Source organism: Bombus bifarius, unplaced genomic scaffold, assembly GCF_011952205.1.
Source record: "Bombus bifarius isolate JDL3187 unplaced genomic scaffold, Bbif_JDL3187 scf7180000008138, whole genome shotgun sequence".
NCBI lineage: Eukaryota > Metazoa > Arthropoda > Insecta > Hymenoptera > Apidae > Bombus > Bombus bifarius.
The window spans coordinates 379432-393249 of record NW_022884466.1 but is presented as its reverse complement, the minus strand read 5'-3'; the positions used below and the strand labels follow the sequence as shown (position 1 = coordinate 393249).

General features: G+C 35.4%; 1 protein-coding gene across 4 annotated transcripts; it reads left to right on the top strand.

Annotated features, from left to right (window-relative positions):
• Positions 1-343: 343 nt before the first annotated feature.
• LOC117208526 (myosin-IIIb-like) lies at positions 344-13057 on the top strand. 4 transcript variants are annotated; one of them, XM_033449730.1, is made up of 17 exons: positions 344-498; positions 1440-1774; positions 1937-2218; positions 2334-2918; positions 2977-3368; positions 3457-3785; positions 3931-4437; positions 4508-4794; positions 4940-5214; positions 5336-5703; positions 5826-5936; positions 6016-6269; positions 6347-6555; positions 6667-6747; positions 7218-7382; positions 7615-7636; positions 11922-12024. In XM_033449730.1, the coding sequence occupies exons 1-17, from the start codon at positions 483-485 to the stop codon at positions 11931-11933; spliced, it is 4230 nt and encodes a 1409-aa protein (XP_033305621.1). In that variant the 5' UTR covers positions 344-482; the 3' UTR covers positions 11934-12024. The 4 variants fall into 4 exon arrangements, with proteins under 4 accessions (XP_033305621.1, XP_033305618.1, XP_033305617.1 ...); XM_033449727.1 differs by lacking the exon at positions 7615-7636 and having other exon boundaries at positions 5826-5933; positions 11922-13057; XM_033449726.1 differs by lacking the exon at positions 7615-7636 and having other exon boundaries at positions 11922-13057.
• Positions 13058-13818: the final 761 nt, after the last annotated feature.

The window sequence follows — 13818 nt, the reverse complement described above, 5'->3', positions numbered from 1 at the left end:
CAATCAGGTATATGAATTTATTCTGATCGAAACAAATGGTATCAGTGAAAAAATAATAGTTTTCCTATTAGTATCCTTTTATTACGTATTGGTAGTTACGTGAAACAAGACTAAAATATCTATTTATCTACTTATATAAAAACCACACACGGTGCATATCAGATTCATAATGCATATACGTAAGCATGTTCAAACTATTATGGAATTAATATCAGAAATCAAAATGACAGAGGAGCACGTGGCGTGGTCTTCTTATGAGACCTATTTCTGAGAGTGAGCACAAGTGCGCCGGTCCTACCGAGCCTGATCCTATTAAGGAGTTAACAGGTATCTGGTTAGAAGACGAACAACCCAGTCGTATTTCACACTTGGTCAAGTTAACAGTGTCTATTGATAATCACTGGCGCATCATTTAATTATTTAGGGCCTTAAATAAGGCATTCAGAATTTTAAAATATCCAGCGTGAACAACGATCACCAAAATGGGTGATATAATTGGTCAGTAAGAATTCACGTCAAGGAAAAATTTTGGCGAACAATATAGAAAGTGCAGTGGAATAGTTGTTGGTAAATTCGACAAGGGAGAGAAAGTGTTCTATACTTTGAACTCAGTGAAATTTTATTAGTCTATAAAACAATAGAGTTGCGTAATCGTCGATTATTATCTATTGTTATAGGTGCCTTAACCAAAGAAATTTATATTAATTTAATCGTGAATTCAAACTCGCGTATGTTTCGAAGCAACTGAAATTTTTCTGTCTGTTTCATTCGTGTAACTAGTTGGCAATGCGTAAATTCGATTACCATAAGAGAATATGTTATATAATTAACTACGCTGATATATATAAATCTTCGTTGTAATATATCTATTTTAGCAAGACTATATATTCATTTGATTTCTAAAGCTTCGGTAAAAATCAATCTTTCAATATTATTAACACTAAATAAATTTACTTCTTCGATGATCACACTTTATTTTGTTTCATCTATTTGCCCTTTTGTAGTATTACACGATAAAATGTAGCTTATTTTCAATAAGGTTTTATCTATCTCTTCTATGGAAAGATTTAGTTCCAAGAAATGTTTTTATTGCCCTATACTTACACGATATGACAGTGACAACATTTCTCTTCGTGGTTCACCGCAACTTTCTATAAGACTTGAACAAGGAATCATCTCGTATAAAACTACCGATAAATGCAGCACGTTATGTTATTAACTTCATTCATGATTTATCGTGTACCATACTCATTACATCCCAATAGAATTGAAATTTATAATCGTAATAATAATCGGAGGCATTAACGTAATAAAGATATTAATATAATTTTTATGTATTATTATTAATGTATATTATTAATAATAAGATGGTAAATTTCGACAAATTAACTAATTTTACTTGTACAAATAAAATGTAGAAATATAATTCCCTATTTCAGAAATGACCGGTGGTGGGACCAATATGGCGTACCACGGTCTGAGTCAGCACGTAAATTTTGACGTGATACCAGATCCTGGAGATCGCTTCGTCTTGGAAGAATTAATCGGAGAAGGAACCTATGGAGAGGTTTACAGTGCGTATTGCAACGAATCTGGCAATAAAGTTGCAATTAAAATTTTGGAGAACGTCGCCGACAATATCGAGGAAATCGAAGAAGAGTATCTGGTGCTGAGAGACTTAAGCCACCATCCTAATATTCCTCTCTTTCGTGGTTTGTTCTTGAAAAGAGCTAAACCTGCTCAAGAAGAGGATCAATTATGGTTTGTCATGGAGGTATCGTTGCACTAATTTTCGTCTCATAATGTAAACAGGAAAGCGTAACGAATATAAAATCGAATACATCAATATCATCACCTAATTAAACGTTATTTGATACCGCTTTGAAATTTCCAAAAAAAAATTCAAACGAGTTATTATAAAACGTTCCGATCGTAGTTGTGCACCGGAGGGTCGGTGACCGATCTCGTTCAAGGCCTAAAAAGAAAAGGAAGGCGCCTAACGGACGACCAAATAGGTTATATCCTCGCAGAAACGGTGGAGGCACTAATTTATTTACATAGCAATCATTGCATGCACCGTGACGTTAAGGGACACAATATTTTGCTTACCGAAGATGCACACGTCAAACTGGTTGATTTTGGCGTGTCTTCGCATCTCGTTGCTACCCTCGCCAGAAAAAATACCTCGGTTGGCACACCGTACTGGATGGCACCTGAGGTAAATTCCAAAATTCCTTCTTCGACGTTAACGTCAACTTTCGATTATTAAAAGTTTCAATCGTCTTATCAAAATACGACATTAATCAATGTGAAATCTCACAAATTACGAATAGGTGATAGCTTGCGAACAACAACTTGATTCTTCTTACGATTCTCGATGCGACGTTTGGTCAGTTGGAATCACGGCAATCGAACTAGCAGAGGGCGATCCACCCCTATCTGAACTGCACCCTATGAGGGCACTCTTTCAAATCCCCAGAAATCCACCACCGTCCCTCAAGAATCCAGATATCCATTCTCCAGAGTTGGTCGACTTCATCACGGAATGTTTGGTGAAAGATCTCGAGCACAGGCCCTTTGCAAGCGAACTAAAAGAGCATCCTTTATTGATGAATATCGAGTCGAAAGCGGAAAAGATTAGAAACGAAATACAAGAGGAGATCCGACGTCAAAGAGCTGAAGGTAAAGTTCATAGACAGCCCGAAGTAACGACCAAACACGGCAAATTGAAGACCGATCGGAAAGCTAGACCAGAAAAGATGTATATGGACGACCTGGCTGCTTTGGACATGTTGTCGGAGGATGCAATCGTCGATCAGTTACAACACAGATATGAACAAACTCAGATATATACTTATATCGGAGATATACTTGTAGCTGTTAACCCTTTCACAAATTTGGGACTGTATACAGGCATCGTAAGTATCATCAAACTCTATTTATCGAAATTTCTTAAATTTCAAGTTATCTATGCAGGAACAAAAGAGATACAAAGGCCAAGCAAGATCGGACAATCCACCTCACATTTTCGCCGTCGCCGATGCTGCGTATCAAGCACTGCTACATCAACGACAAAATCAAGCAATTGTAATTAGCGGGGAGTCAGGAGCAGGAAAAACAGAAAGTGCGAATTTGCTGCTGAAACAATTGGTTTACCTCAGCAAAGCTCCTAATCGTAATTTGGAAGAAAGAATTCTTCAGATAAATCCGATAATGGAAGCTTTCGGTAATGCGACTACTGGGATTAACGCAAATTCATCGAGATTTGGCAAATATCTTGACTTAACCATGACTAAAGGTGGTAAAGTCACTGGTGCCAGAATATACGTGTATTTGTTAGAGCAATCTCGCGTTGTAGCTCAAGCTGAGTAAGTTTCTGTATATCATGTATTTGTCGATATGTACGTTGTACGCTATGTAATAATTTTAACATTCTGATCTCGTTAATTCACACAGAGGTGAACGCAATTTCCATATATTTTACTACATGTACGATGGTCTGGAGGCAGACAATCGTCTTTCAGAATTCTACCTGGATTCGAACCTTCGAAAGCATCATCGATATTTGACAGATCAGAGCCAAACATCTCAAACGCATATCGATAAATTTCAACAACTAAAAGTCGGTTTTAAATTACTGGGATTTCAAGATAGCGAAGTGGACATAGTATATCGTATTCTGGCTGCGATACTTCATCTGGGCGATATCGAGTTTGGTGAAGTAGCCAGCGAGGATAATACCGATAACAAAAGCCGCGTGATTGATACAACACCTTTACACAGAGGTAATATTACCAACAAATTTATCTCTTCTAAATTATCGTTTCTTTCGTTTTCGTTCCTTTTCTTCTTACTTTTTTCTTTCGAGAAGAAGTACTCTTTCGAAGAAGAAAAATTTATGGAATTTATAAACTTCGAAACACGTTTCAGTTTCGCAATTACTCGGTGTGGAAGAAAATGATCTTTTGGAAGCATTGACATCAAATTCCGTTATGACCAGGGGAGAAACAATCACGCGTAACAATACGGTAGCCGAAGCGTGTGCGGCTAGAGACGCGATGGCAAAAGGATTGTATGGTCGATTGTTCGACTGGATGGTCAATCAAATCAACTGTTTACTATGTTTCAATCGTTCACCGAATTACGAACCGCTGGCAATCGGCCTGCTGGATATATTTGGCTTTGAAAATTTTCCGAGGAACTCCTTCGAGCAACTCTGCATCAACATCGCCAACGAACAGATACAATATTACTTCAATCAACATATTTTCACCTGGGAGCAACAGGAATATATGGCGGAAGGAATACCGGTAGATTTGGTCGAGTTCTCTGACAACAGACCCGTTTTAGATATGTTACTCAGCAAACCTATGGGACTTTTGGCTTTATTAGACGAAGAAAGTCGATTTCCCAGAGCCACCAATAAATCCCTAATCGGTACGAATCTCCAATTTGTTGTTTTTCGATAAAAGTAATGCATTCGATAATTATTGTGCATATATTACAGAGAAATTTCACAACAACATCAAGTCCAAGTTCTACGTAAGGCCAAAATCGGACGCAGTTTGTTTCGCAGTCCATCATTTTGCGGGTCGCGTAGTTTACCAAGCGGATGGCTTCCTAGAAAAGAACAGGAATTTCCTACCTCCTGAAGTAATCCAGCTGATCAGGCAATCTCAGTACGATATGGTCCGTTTCTTGTTCCAGTGTCCGATCACGAAAACTGGCAACTTGTATTCGGCTGTTCACGAGACTGATTCGAAAAAATTGTCACAGTCGAATCAGAATACGAAGGTATCTAGGTTTAGCTACTCGATTAAACTATACAGACTTGACAACGCCGACAACTCGAAGACAACGCCGTCGCAGTGATGATATTACAGATTGAAAATTGCTGGAAATTTCGTTTGAATGAAAATTTGTTTGTAAATTGCATTAGGAACGGTACTCCAGTCGGGGGTTGGCGTCACAATCCAGAGCTCAACAAACCGTAGCAACTTACTTCCGTTACTCCCTTATGGACTTACTCCAAAAGATGGTGTCTGGGTCGCCACAATTCGTACGATGCATAAAACCGAATGACTCTAAGAGCCCACGATTCTTCGATAAAGAGAAAGTCGTGAAACAATTGAGATATACCGGGGTCTTGGAGACAATAAGGATCAGACAAAATGGATTTTCGCATAGAATATCGTTCAACGAATTTCTAAAAAGGTACTCCTCTCAATTTCGAAATATCGATTTGATCAAAGTTCATAGATCACCCTTTATTAAGTATTAAAAATTAAACGGGCTGTTTTAAATATTTTCGATTAAAAAATTGTGTATGTTTCAGATATTGTTTCTTAGCATTTGGATACGACGAACGTGTGGTAGCGAATCGCGACAATTGCCGTCTCTTCCTGATCCGTTTGAAAATGGACGGATGGGCATTGGGCAGAACAAAAGTTTTCTTGAAATACTATCACGTCGAGTTCCTTTCGAAGATGTACGAGGAACAGCTAAAGAAAATCATTATGGTTCAATCGTGTGTTCGTCGATGGCTCGCTAGGATCAGATTTAAGAAGCAGAAATGGCAATTCGCCGTGTCTGTTGTAACACTACAACGTCATATTCGTGGCTGGCTGTCGCGGAAGCACTTTTTAGAGGAAATGAGGAAGAAACAAGAAGAAGAAGAAGCAACTGTTCTACAAAAAATGCAGGGTATATGAGTTTCCTTCTATTTTTTGTCTTTTTTTTTGAGATTTCTCTCCGGGAATAAAATTCACAACACACATTGTACATTGAAAAGAATATAAAACGAATCGATTTAATATGTTTCACAGAGGAACAGAAAGAGAAGGTGGAGATTGAGAAGCAGACAGAAGAAGACGAGGAAGATGGAACTACGAAAGAAGAGTTGAAGGAAGATGATGCTGCAGCTATCATACAAAGTCGTAAGATTAATCCTGATAAAAGCATAAATTTACGTTGAATTTTATAGAAATTAATGTAACAAATTCTTTTTATCGTTAGATTTCAGAGGATACACAATTCGCAAACGCTTTGGACCTGAACTGGAAGAACGTTTCAAGAAGATCTTGAACAACTACGATGATAAATTTGAGGCACATAAAGCGTTACTGCGCGAAGGTTTAAAGAACGAAGAAGCAGCGTTTATAGTCCAACGGTGGTACAAAAAGGAGAAAGTGAAAAAAAGGAAACCTCCGACAAAAGATCCGATACATCATAAATTAAGGCAAGCTGATCTCATACAATTTTCTCAAAACGTGAGTAAATGAAATTTTAGATAAAAACTTTGATTCCACTTGCGCGTAATGTTTCATTTATTCCAATGGGTTCGAAGGTTCATATGAAAAACCAAGAAGTGCACAAGAATCTACGTCACAATAAGCCAGGAGTGCGATTAAACGAGATAGAAGAACCACCACCGGATTATGTTCGACCCGAAGGATTCAACATGGTGCAGCCGATCATGCAATATCGAAGTGGCAATCAAGTGGATGGAGAGGAAACGATCAAGTACTACCGTGACTTGAAGGATGAGATGAGCAGGTAAATAGACATAATGCACTGACGCGATCGATTATTCATTCTCATTTTCTTCGAGCGAATGAGAAATTCGAATGCTCAATTTTCCAATGCTTTTGGCACTCGCATCGGAAGTGGTTCGGACTTCGAAGAAGAAGAAGTTGGCTGGGACTTACCGTTGATACAGCTAGAAAATGACCTTCACCCATTGACGAGGTATATTCGTAGATACCAGGGAGATTTTATCAAGTTGTTATCTACCTCGCGCTACACCTGTAGATATTTGTAAAATCTTCTTCGACCTCTTTTTCGAATATCATAGTCCTAGGCAGTAGAGATCTACTTTAACATCGTCACTAAAGATCCCATAATCTTTTATCGAATATCCTATTCTATCCTAGAATACAGAATACCCTTTTAAAGCACTTAGGCCATAAATTCACTAAAATATTCGAAATAAACGAGCTATTTGTATTATCCTTGTACCATGAATCTTATTGTTAATTACACTGAAAATGTGTCCCTTGCCAACACATCTACAAAGCGAACAAACAGTTTCGAACTTCAGCAAGATTTTAGCGGATCCTACTATCAAAGAACTGTGTACTATACCTGTGTAAAACAGTGACGTAGAAAGCAGGAACGCATGTTGTGCATGAAAATTACTGCTTTATTTCTAATCTCAGGAGTCGAATTGGGCAGATTCTGGAAGTGAATACCGAGAGGAGAGAACGTTTGGAAGCTCAGGGAGACTTTGCGATAGCTTCGGAACAACAACTTTCGGATATATGGCACAAAGCTTTGAGAAATCCGAGCGAGGATCAGCAACAAGAGAACTCGGGCAGAGTGGGGTAAAGTCAAACTTTCTCAATTAGACGTCTATTGTCTTCTTGCCTAAACTTAAGTTTTCGATTTAAAATGGAAACACTCCCCCTCAGACAGACAGTTATCATTACGTTCCTTTCTTTACTTGTCAAACTCGCAATACATTGTTCTTGTAAATAGGCAGTATCGTTGAATTAATCATTGTACGATAGCAATCGAGTTTTACTAATCTTTTGTTGTGTTTCTGTACCTTGCCAGAGGTATCATGGCAAACTTCCAGGTAAAGCTATAAACTTATGCCATCCGTAGTATGTATCATACCTGTCTCAAAGATTTAATTTCATTTAGAAATCGTTTTAAGGTAGATTTTATGTAAATATCAGAGAAAACCAACTTATCTTACACGCGTATCTAGTGATGGGATCTGAGACACTTTGAATCAGTTCGAACAGGATACGAAGCTTAAAAGTCTTGAAACCTTCGTTAAATAATTGATCGTCTTGGAAATCTTGAAAGTCTTGATCGTTTTCGATGTCTTGAAAGTCTTAGGGCTCGCGATAGGGCTTGATAACGTGATGTGACTTAACATATACTGGACGTAGAAAGCATTCTACACACTTTAAAACGGAACAACTGTTTGAAAATTGGGCCAGACGACTTGATCTCTTTTGGGGAGTTAGAAGGATTAGTTTACTAAATGACGCGCAAAAAATTATAAAAATGTTGCAATTGGTCGAAATTACGAAGAAAACAGTAATGAAAATTTCAACAACACATTTTGAACCCACCCACTGTATATTGCAGTTATGTATAATAGTAATGTAGACGCGGATAACAAACGTGCATGATCGACCAACATGTTACATGAGACTGCAGTGATGAGTATTCATGTTTTACTGCTTTTTTATTACTTTGGTTCAAATAGTATCATTGACATAAGATATTAAAGAAAATCCAGAAAATGTGAGTTATCATAAATACATTTATTTATGTTACTCGTTTCTATAGCTTGCAATACATATTACGAATACTGATACAAATCTGGCGAATGCGAGGAAAAACATATAACAAACTAGGAAAAGTTTTTCAAATTTAGAACAAAAGTTATGATAGAAATAAGTTTATTGCGTATACATTAGTTATTAGTTATTAGATAACAAAGTCGTATTGATGGAATTGATATAATATTGTGTATAATACAAAAGATAATATAATATACTATACAGTATAAAGCAGCAAGTATATTTTAAGGTGAATAAGTTAATAATTATAAATAATAATAATAATGCTTCGTAATTACGTATACCGAACGGAGCACGCCTCGCCGATTTCAATGATCTTCAAATATGTCATTAGGCACATGTTATGATCAGTTTCACCTATTCATATGTAGCGACTTATTCGTCGTTTATTCATATAACTGCAGCTCGACTTTAGTTTTCGAGATATTCATATAAATATATATTCTTAAAACTTTTTAGTTTAATATAAGTTTATGTACGGATATGATTATATTTATATTATACGTTCGTGCTGCGATGGGTTTATACCACTTCTCGGGCTTCAATTTTTAAACACATGGAAATAAAGAAGAAACTTATCTATTCGAGAGCATGTGCTTCGGTAAATGACAGACTTTCCTTATGTTCACTAACATTAATAGAACTAATAGACTTTCTAATTGATCAAAAAGTGATTCACGGTAAAATAATATAGCTCGAAATCTTTCTAATTAGTATAAAGAATAGTTTACCATAAAAATGTATGAAACGATTATTGTTTTTCATGGATTTTTTAATCCAAATCTAAAATCAAAGTATCAAAGAAAGAAAGTTTGTCATTTACTAAAATACATGCTCTCTAGTAGCTATGCTGAGATTCTTATTTACTTGTATTTAGAAAGAGAAACGTGAGGCCACATTTAAGTAAAAAGTTCAGCAAGAATATTATATGAATATCTCGAAAACTACAACTGGGATAAAACTTCGGTAAAGTTAACTCATCTCCGATTTCGATAATTTTGAAATATATTGTAAGTTTATTGCCGGCAATAGACATTGAATTCTGCTTCTAGTTGCGCGTCACTTTGACAGTGTATGTGTCAGTTTGGTTGCCAACCGCTGACCGCTTATCTTCTGTTTATAAACGAAAATCGGCCGAGCTTAAAGGTCCCGTACACAATTACATACACAAGACTGTAAGAAGCGTCTGTTATAATTTAGCTTGATTAAAAGTGAATACAATCAATGTATCATGTTTGGATTAGACTTTTCAATACGGCGTTGCCTCGTAGCGGCTAGATTGGAAAGTCTAACCCAAACCCAATACATTGATGATATTCACTTTTAATTGAGTTCTAAGTTATAAGAGGCAATTCTTGCAACCTCGCATATGTAGTTACATGGGGTCTTTAAGCTCGTCCGACTCTCGTTTATAAATAGAAGATAAGCGGCAACCAACACTGACGCATACGCTACTGCAGGCGCACAACCACAAACAGAATTTACTGTAGTGGTATCGACAGATTTTTGCGAATATCTTGAGAACTAAGCGAGATTGCCGATCATACGTATAGGAAAAAATTGTTCAGAATCATGCTCCCATTACATATTAAAAAATCATCAAAATCAGAAAGTTTCAGTTTTACCTGTATATTTACTGTTTGATATTCTGCACATACTTCATTTAGTTGTTAAAAAGTCATTCGGATCCATTCCCAATTTAATAACTATCCATCTAAATAACTATCCATCTAACTATATTCATCAAAAATGTCGCCGTATACAATCTTATTTTAAATCTAGTTGCTTAGCAAAAGACAAGTATTCCAAATGCAAAATTTACCGAACATACCAAAATATAAATTAATTTTAAAAATCGAGACACGTTGGAATTTAAGATACGAAATATTTAATGGATTATTAGAATAAATACAAGCAATGGCATCAACACTATCTTCTTTCCTCCATTTCTTTCGATTTACTAACGAGAAATGAGCAAAATACATTAGCTAAAACTTTACTTATGTTACAACCATTTCTTTCTAATCATAGAATTCAATACTGGATCCAATATCTCGATTTCTAAAGTTATTGTAGCCATGAAGCAATTACACACTTGTCTTAAATTGAACAGTGAGAATCTTTCAGTCATAAAATTAAAGCAACAAATATCTCAAGAGGAATTTATGTTTAGTGAAACTGCTGAAGGAGCAAAGACATTAATCATAGATCAGATTTCAGATGTAGCTGATATTGAAGGTACCTCGTTTGAGATAAACACTGATAATCCTTAATAATGTTTCATGTAGATCTTAATAATACATCACTATGAACGTCTTGTGACAACGAAATAATACGATAAAATTTGATTAGTGAAGATTCTATAACGGAAAGTTGTATTAATAGATATTCAGATCCATTACAATATTGGAAAAATAACATATCCAAATATCCCAATGTTGACAAAATTAGCAAAAGCAATTTTGTCTTGTTTTGCCACATAAATGCCACGCAAAAGAAATTTTCCGAAGGTAGGAGTTATGATCAATAGCAAACAAAACATTAAAACATGCCACTTTGAATACAATTTTAATATCAAATAAATATTATTATTTATAATTATAAACTTATTTAACTTTAAATATAATTATTACTTTATACTATATATAATATATTACATTGTGGATTACACAATATTACATTAACTTTAAATACGATTTTGTTATTAAACAATTAATATATATACACGATAAACCTACCATTTTCATAAATTTTCTCCCAAATTTGAGAAATTTCTATTTTCTTTTATTTTTTTCCCCGCTTTCACTAGATATCAACACTCGTAATATGTACCGCAAGCTATAAACTATAGAAACGAGTAACAAATAAATGTATTGATGATAACTCAATATTCCTGAATTTTTTATAATATTTTATATCAATGAACTTTGAACCAAGGTAATCAAAAAGTGATAAGATACTGAATACTCATCACGCTATCAAACACGCTAAAACACGCTAAAACGACCAGGATATATCAAAACTCAAGACTTAAGACTCCAGAATTATCAAGATTATCAATAGCTTTAAGCTTCGAATCACGTTCGAAGTGATTCGAATTGTTTGCTATATATATACAGATTCGATGCGATTCGAAGTATATCAGATCTCACGGATGTATCTTTTCTTTCATTTAATACACTTTTGACTAACATACTTTAGTTACTTTAAATTATGTAATTTATAAAAACAAAAACTTATTTTCTGGTGCATACATTCTAATTAAAATATAAGAAAGATAGTAAAAAGCTGTACAAAAAAATAAAACATGTACGATCGAAGAAATATTTGAAAAATAAATACTTTATCCGACATTTCCATAAAATTTTTATCGTTCGAATTAAAAAATGCCTATACTATTTCTGAAGTACATATTCCGATACCGTAGATCATTATTTATCTTCATTCTTCGAGTTTCATTTACAAATCGGTAGTTTCGAAATCGATAACGAAAAATCGATATCTTAGGCGATCTTCGATTTAAAACAATTCTTTTCTTTACAGTACAAGGACTAATCACGCGGCTAGCAAAGACTTGCGGTTCCCTGAAAGATATTCGCGCTGTAAACAACCTACAGTCGACTCTTCGAATATCAACCATTCAAATGGCCTACGATTCAAATACATCGACAGATACAACGGTGTAAATGACCGTCAACAATCTATCAGTGGTCAGCAGCAGCGTATCGTCAATGGACATCATGCTGCAAATGCTCATCAGAACCTGTTTAAGGGAGGTCATAATTTTACAAACGGACGATCGGCGTTTGTTAACGGGCACGTCCCTCTAAATAATTATCACGGCCCCGCGAGCGGACACGAAACCACAATCAATAGCCATTCAAACTCGGTTAATGAACATTCATCGGCGAACAATTTGGTCAAAGTTAATGGACACCCACTTTACAGTAACGGATACCGAAATATCATTAGTGGTTATGAAAATGGTCTGTTCATAAATAAAATGGTCGTGGGAGATGATTTGATCAAACCTTCGAAATTAAACAATGATCTTAAGAATAATATAAATGGTCGTGTAAAGGAGATACAGCCTACGAAAGAAAATGACAACTTAAGAAAACATCGATCACCTGGCGTAGACAGCAAAAAGGGAATCGACCGATTGGTTAATTGTCAGAATGCCATCAATGGTCGATTAGCTGCGAGAAAAGATTTGGGTAAGGATACGTTTGGGATCCCAGCTGATCTCAGACAAATCCTCAAACCTACTATCGTCGTTCAGAAGCAACGAGAAATCTTTAAGGTAGATTACGATCCAGAAGATATCAATGGACCGTATAATTTCCGGCAGCTATTGAGACCAGCTGAATACCTTCCTACGGAATCTTTAAGAAAAAGGAAGGGCGGCAGCTTAGCTTGCAACGGAGTTTCGGTATCAAAGGACAAGGTTACTGAGAAACACGTGAAAAGAAGAGCACCGCTCGCACCAAATCAAAATAAGCTCGTTAACGCGAAAAAATAACTTTCTTAGACATGTTTTTTCAGATATTCTACGGGCACCTAGACTGTCGTTAAACGATGTAGAATAATTATCGATCGCATATACGAATTCCCTAAAAAATATGTTTCTAGGGATACATAAGCACAGAAATGGCAAAAGATACTCGAAGAAGATTTAAGATTTGAAAAAAGTATAATAACTACAAAATAATTCTTATCTAGTTAATATAACGCGGCTATATCGCAACATAAGGCAAGGTATTAATAATCCGTAAATTTTATCAACCGATATTTTTCAGTATTATTACCATATGAAGCTGAAAATATGCGAGTCGGATCGTTTGACGAATTGTGTATGTATTAGCCGTATCTAATAATTTTCAAACTTATGCGAACTAGTTAGTTTTCGTTAAATTTTGTGAATACTAGTTATTCGTAGAACTTTGAATTTTTTTAAAGTATCAAGAATTCATTTGTGACGAAAGAATAATGATAAAATACAAGATTCTGTGAATTTAATTCATTGTAATTCATGATAACACGTTTGTCATCTATCGAGTTATGTTAGTAGTAATAAGTAAGTTAGTAGTAGTAAGTAATACTTATTTCTCATTATTCGTTCGACTCAATAATTTGATCTTTTGTATCAAATAAATGAAAAAAGAGATATTGATTTGTTTGATACAATCAACTGCTGCTGCTTAACGAAATACATCTCAAGAATATCGTTCATTTAGAACTAGTCATGTGTAGCTTTACAAGAGTTAGATGTGTTCGATAGCTTTAAAATAAATGTTCACAAACTTCTGACAATGTCTCATCGTAATATTTATGTTTTAGACGCGTACGTATAACTTTCAAACACGACTACGAACATAATCTATTGATAAACTTGTTTATTAGCATCTCGTCCTATTAAATGTTTCCGAATACGTCTTAA

Bases quoted from the DNA above. Each gene is read 5' to 3' on its own strand.
- LOC117208526 (XM_033449726.1), top strand. The intron at 1,775-1,936 runs GTATCGTTGCAC...TTCCGATCGTAG, and splicing joins AATTATGGTTTGTCATGGAG to TTGTGCACCGGAGGGTCGGT. The intron at 6,748-7,217 runs GTATATTCGTAG...TTCTAATCTCAG, and splicing joins GACCTTCACCCATTGACGAG to GAGTCGAATTGGGCAGATTC.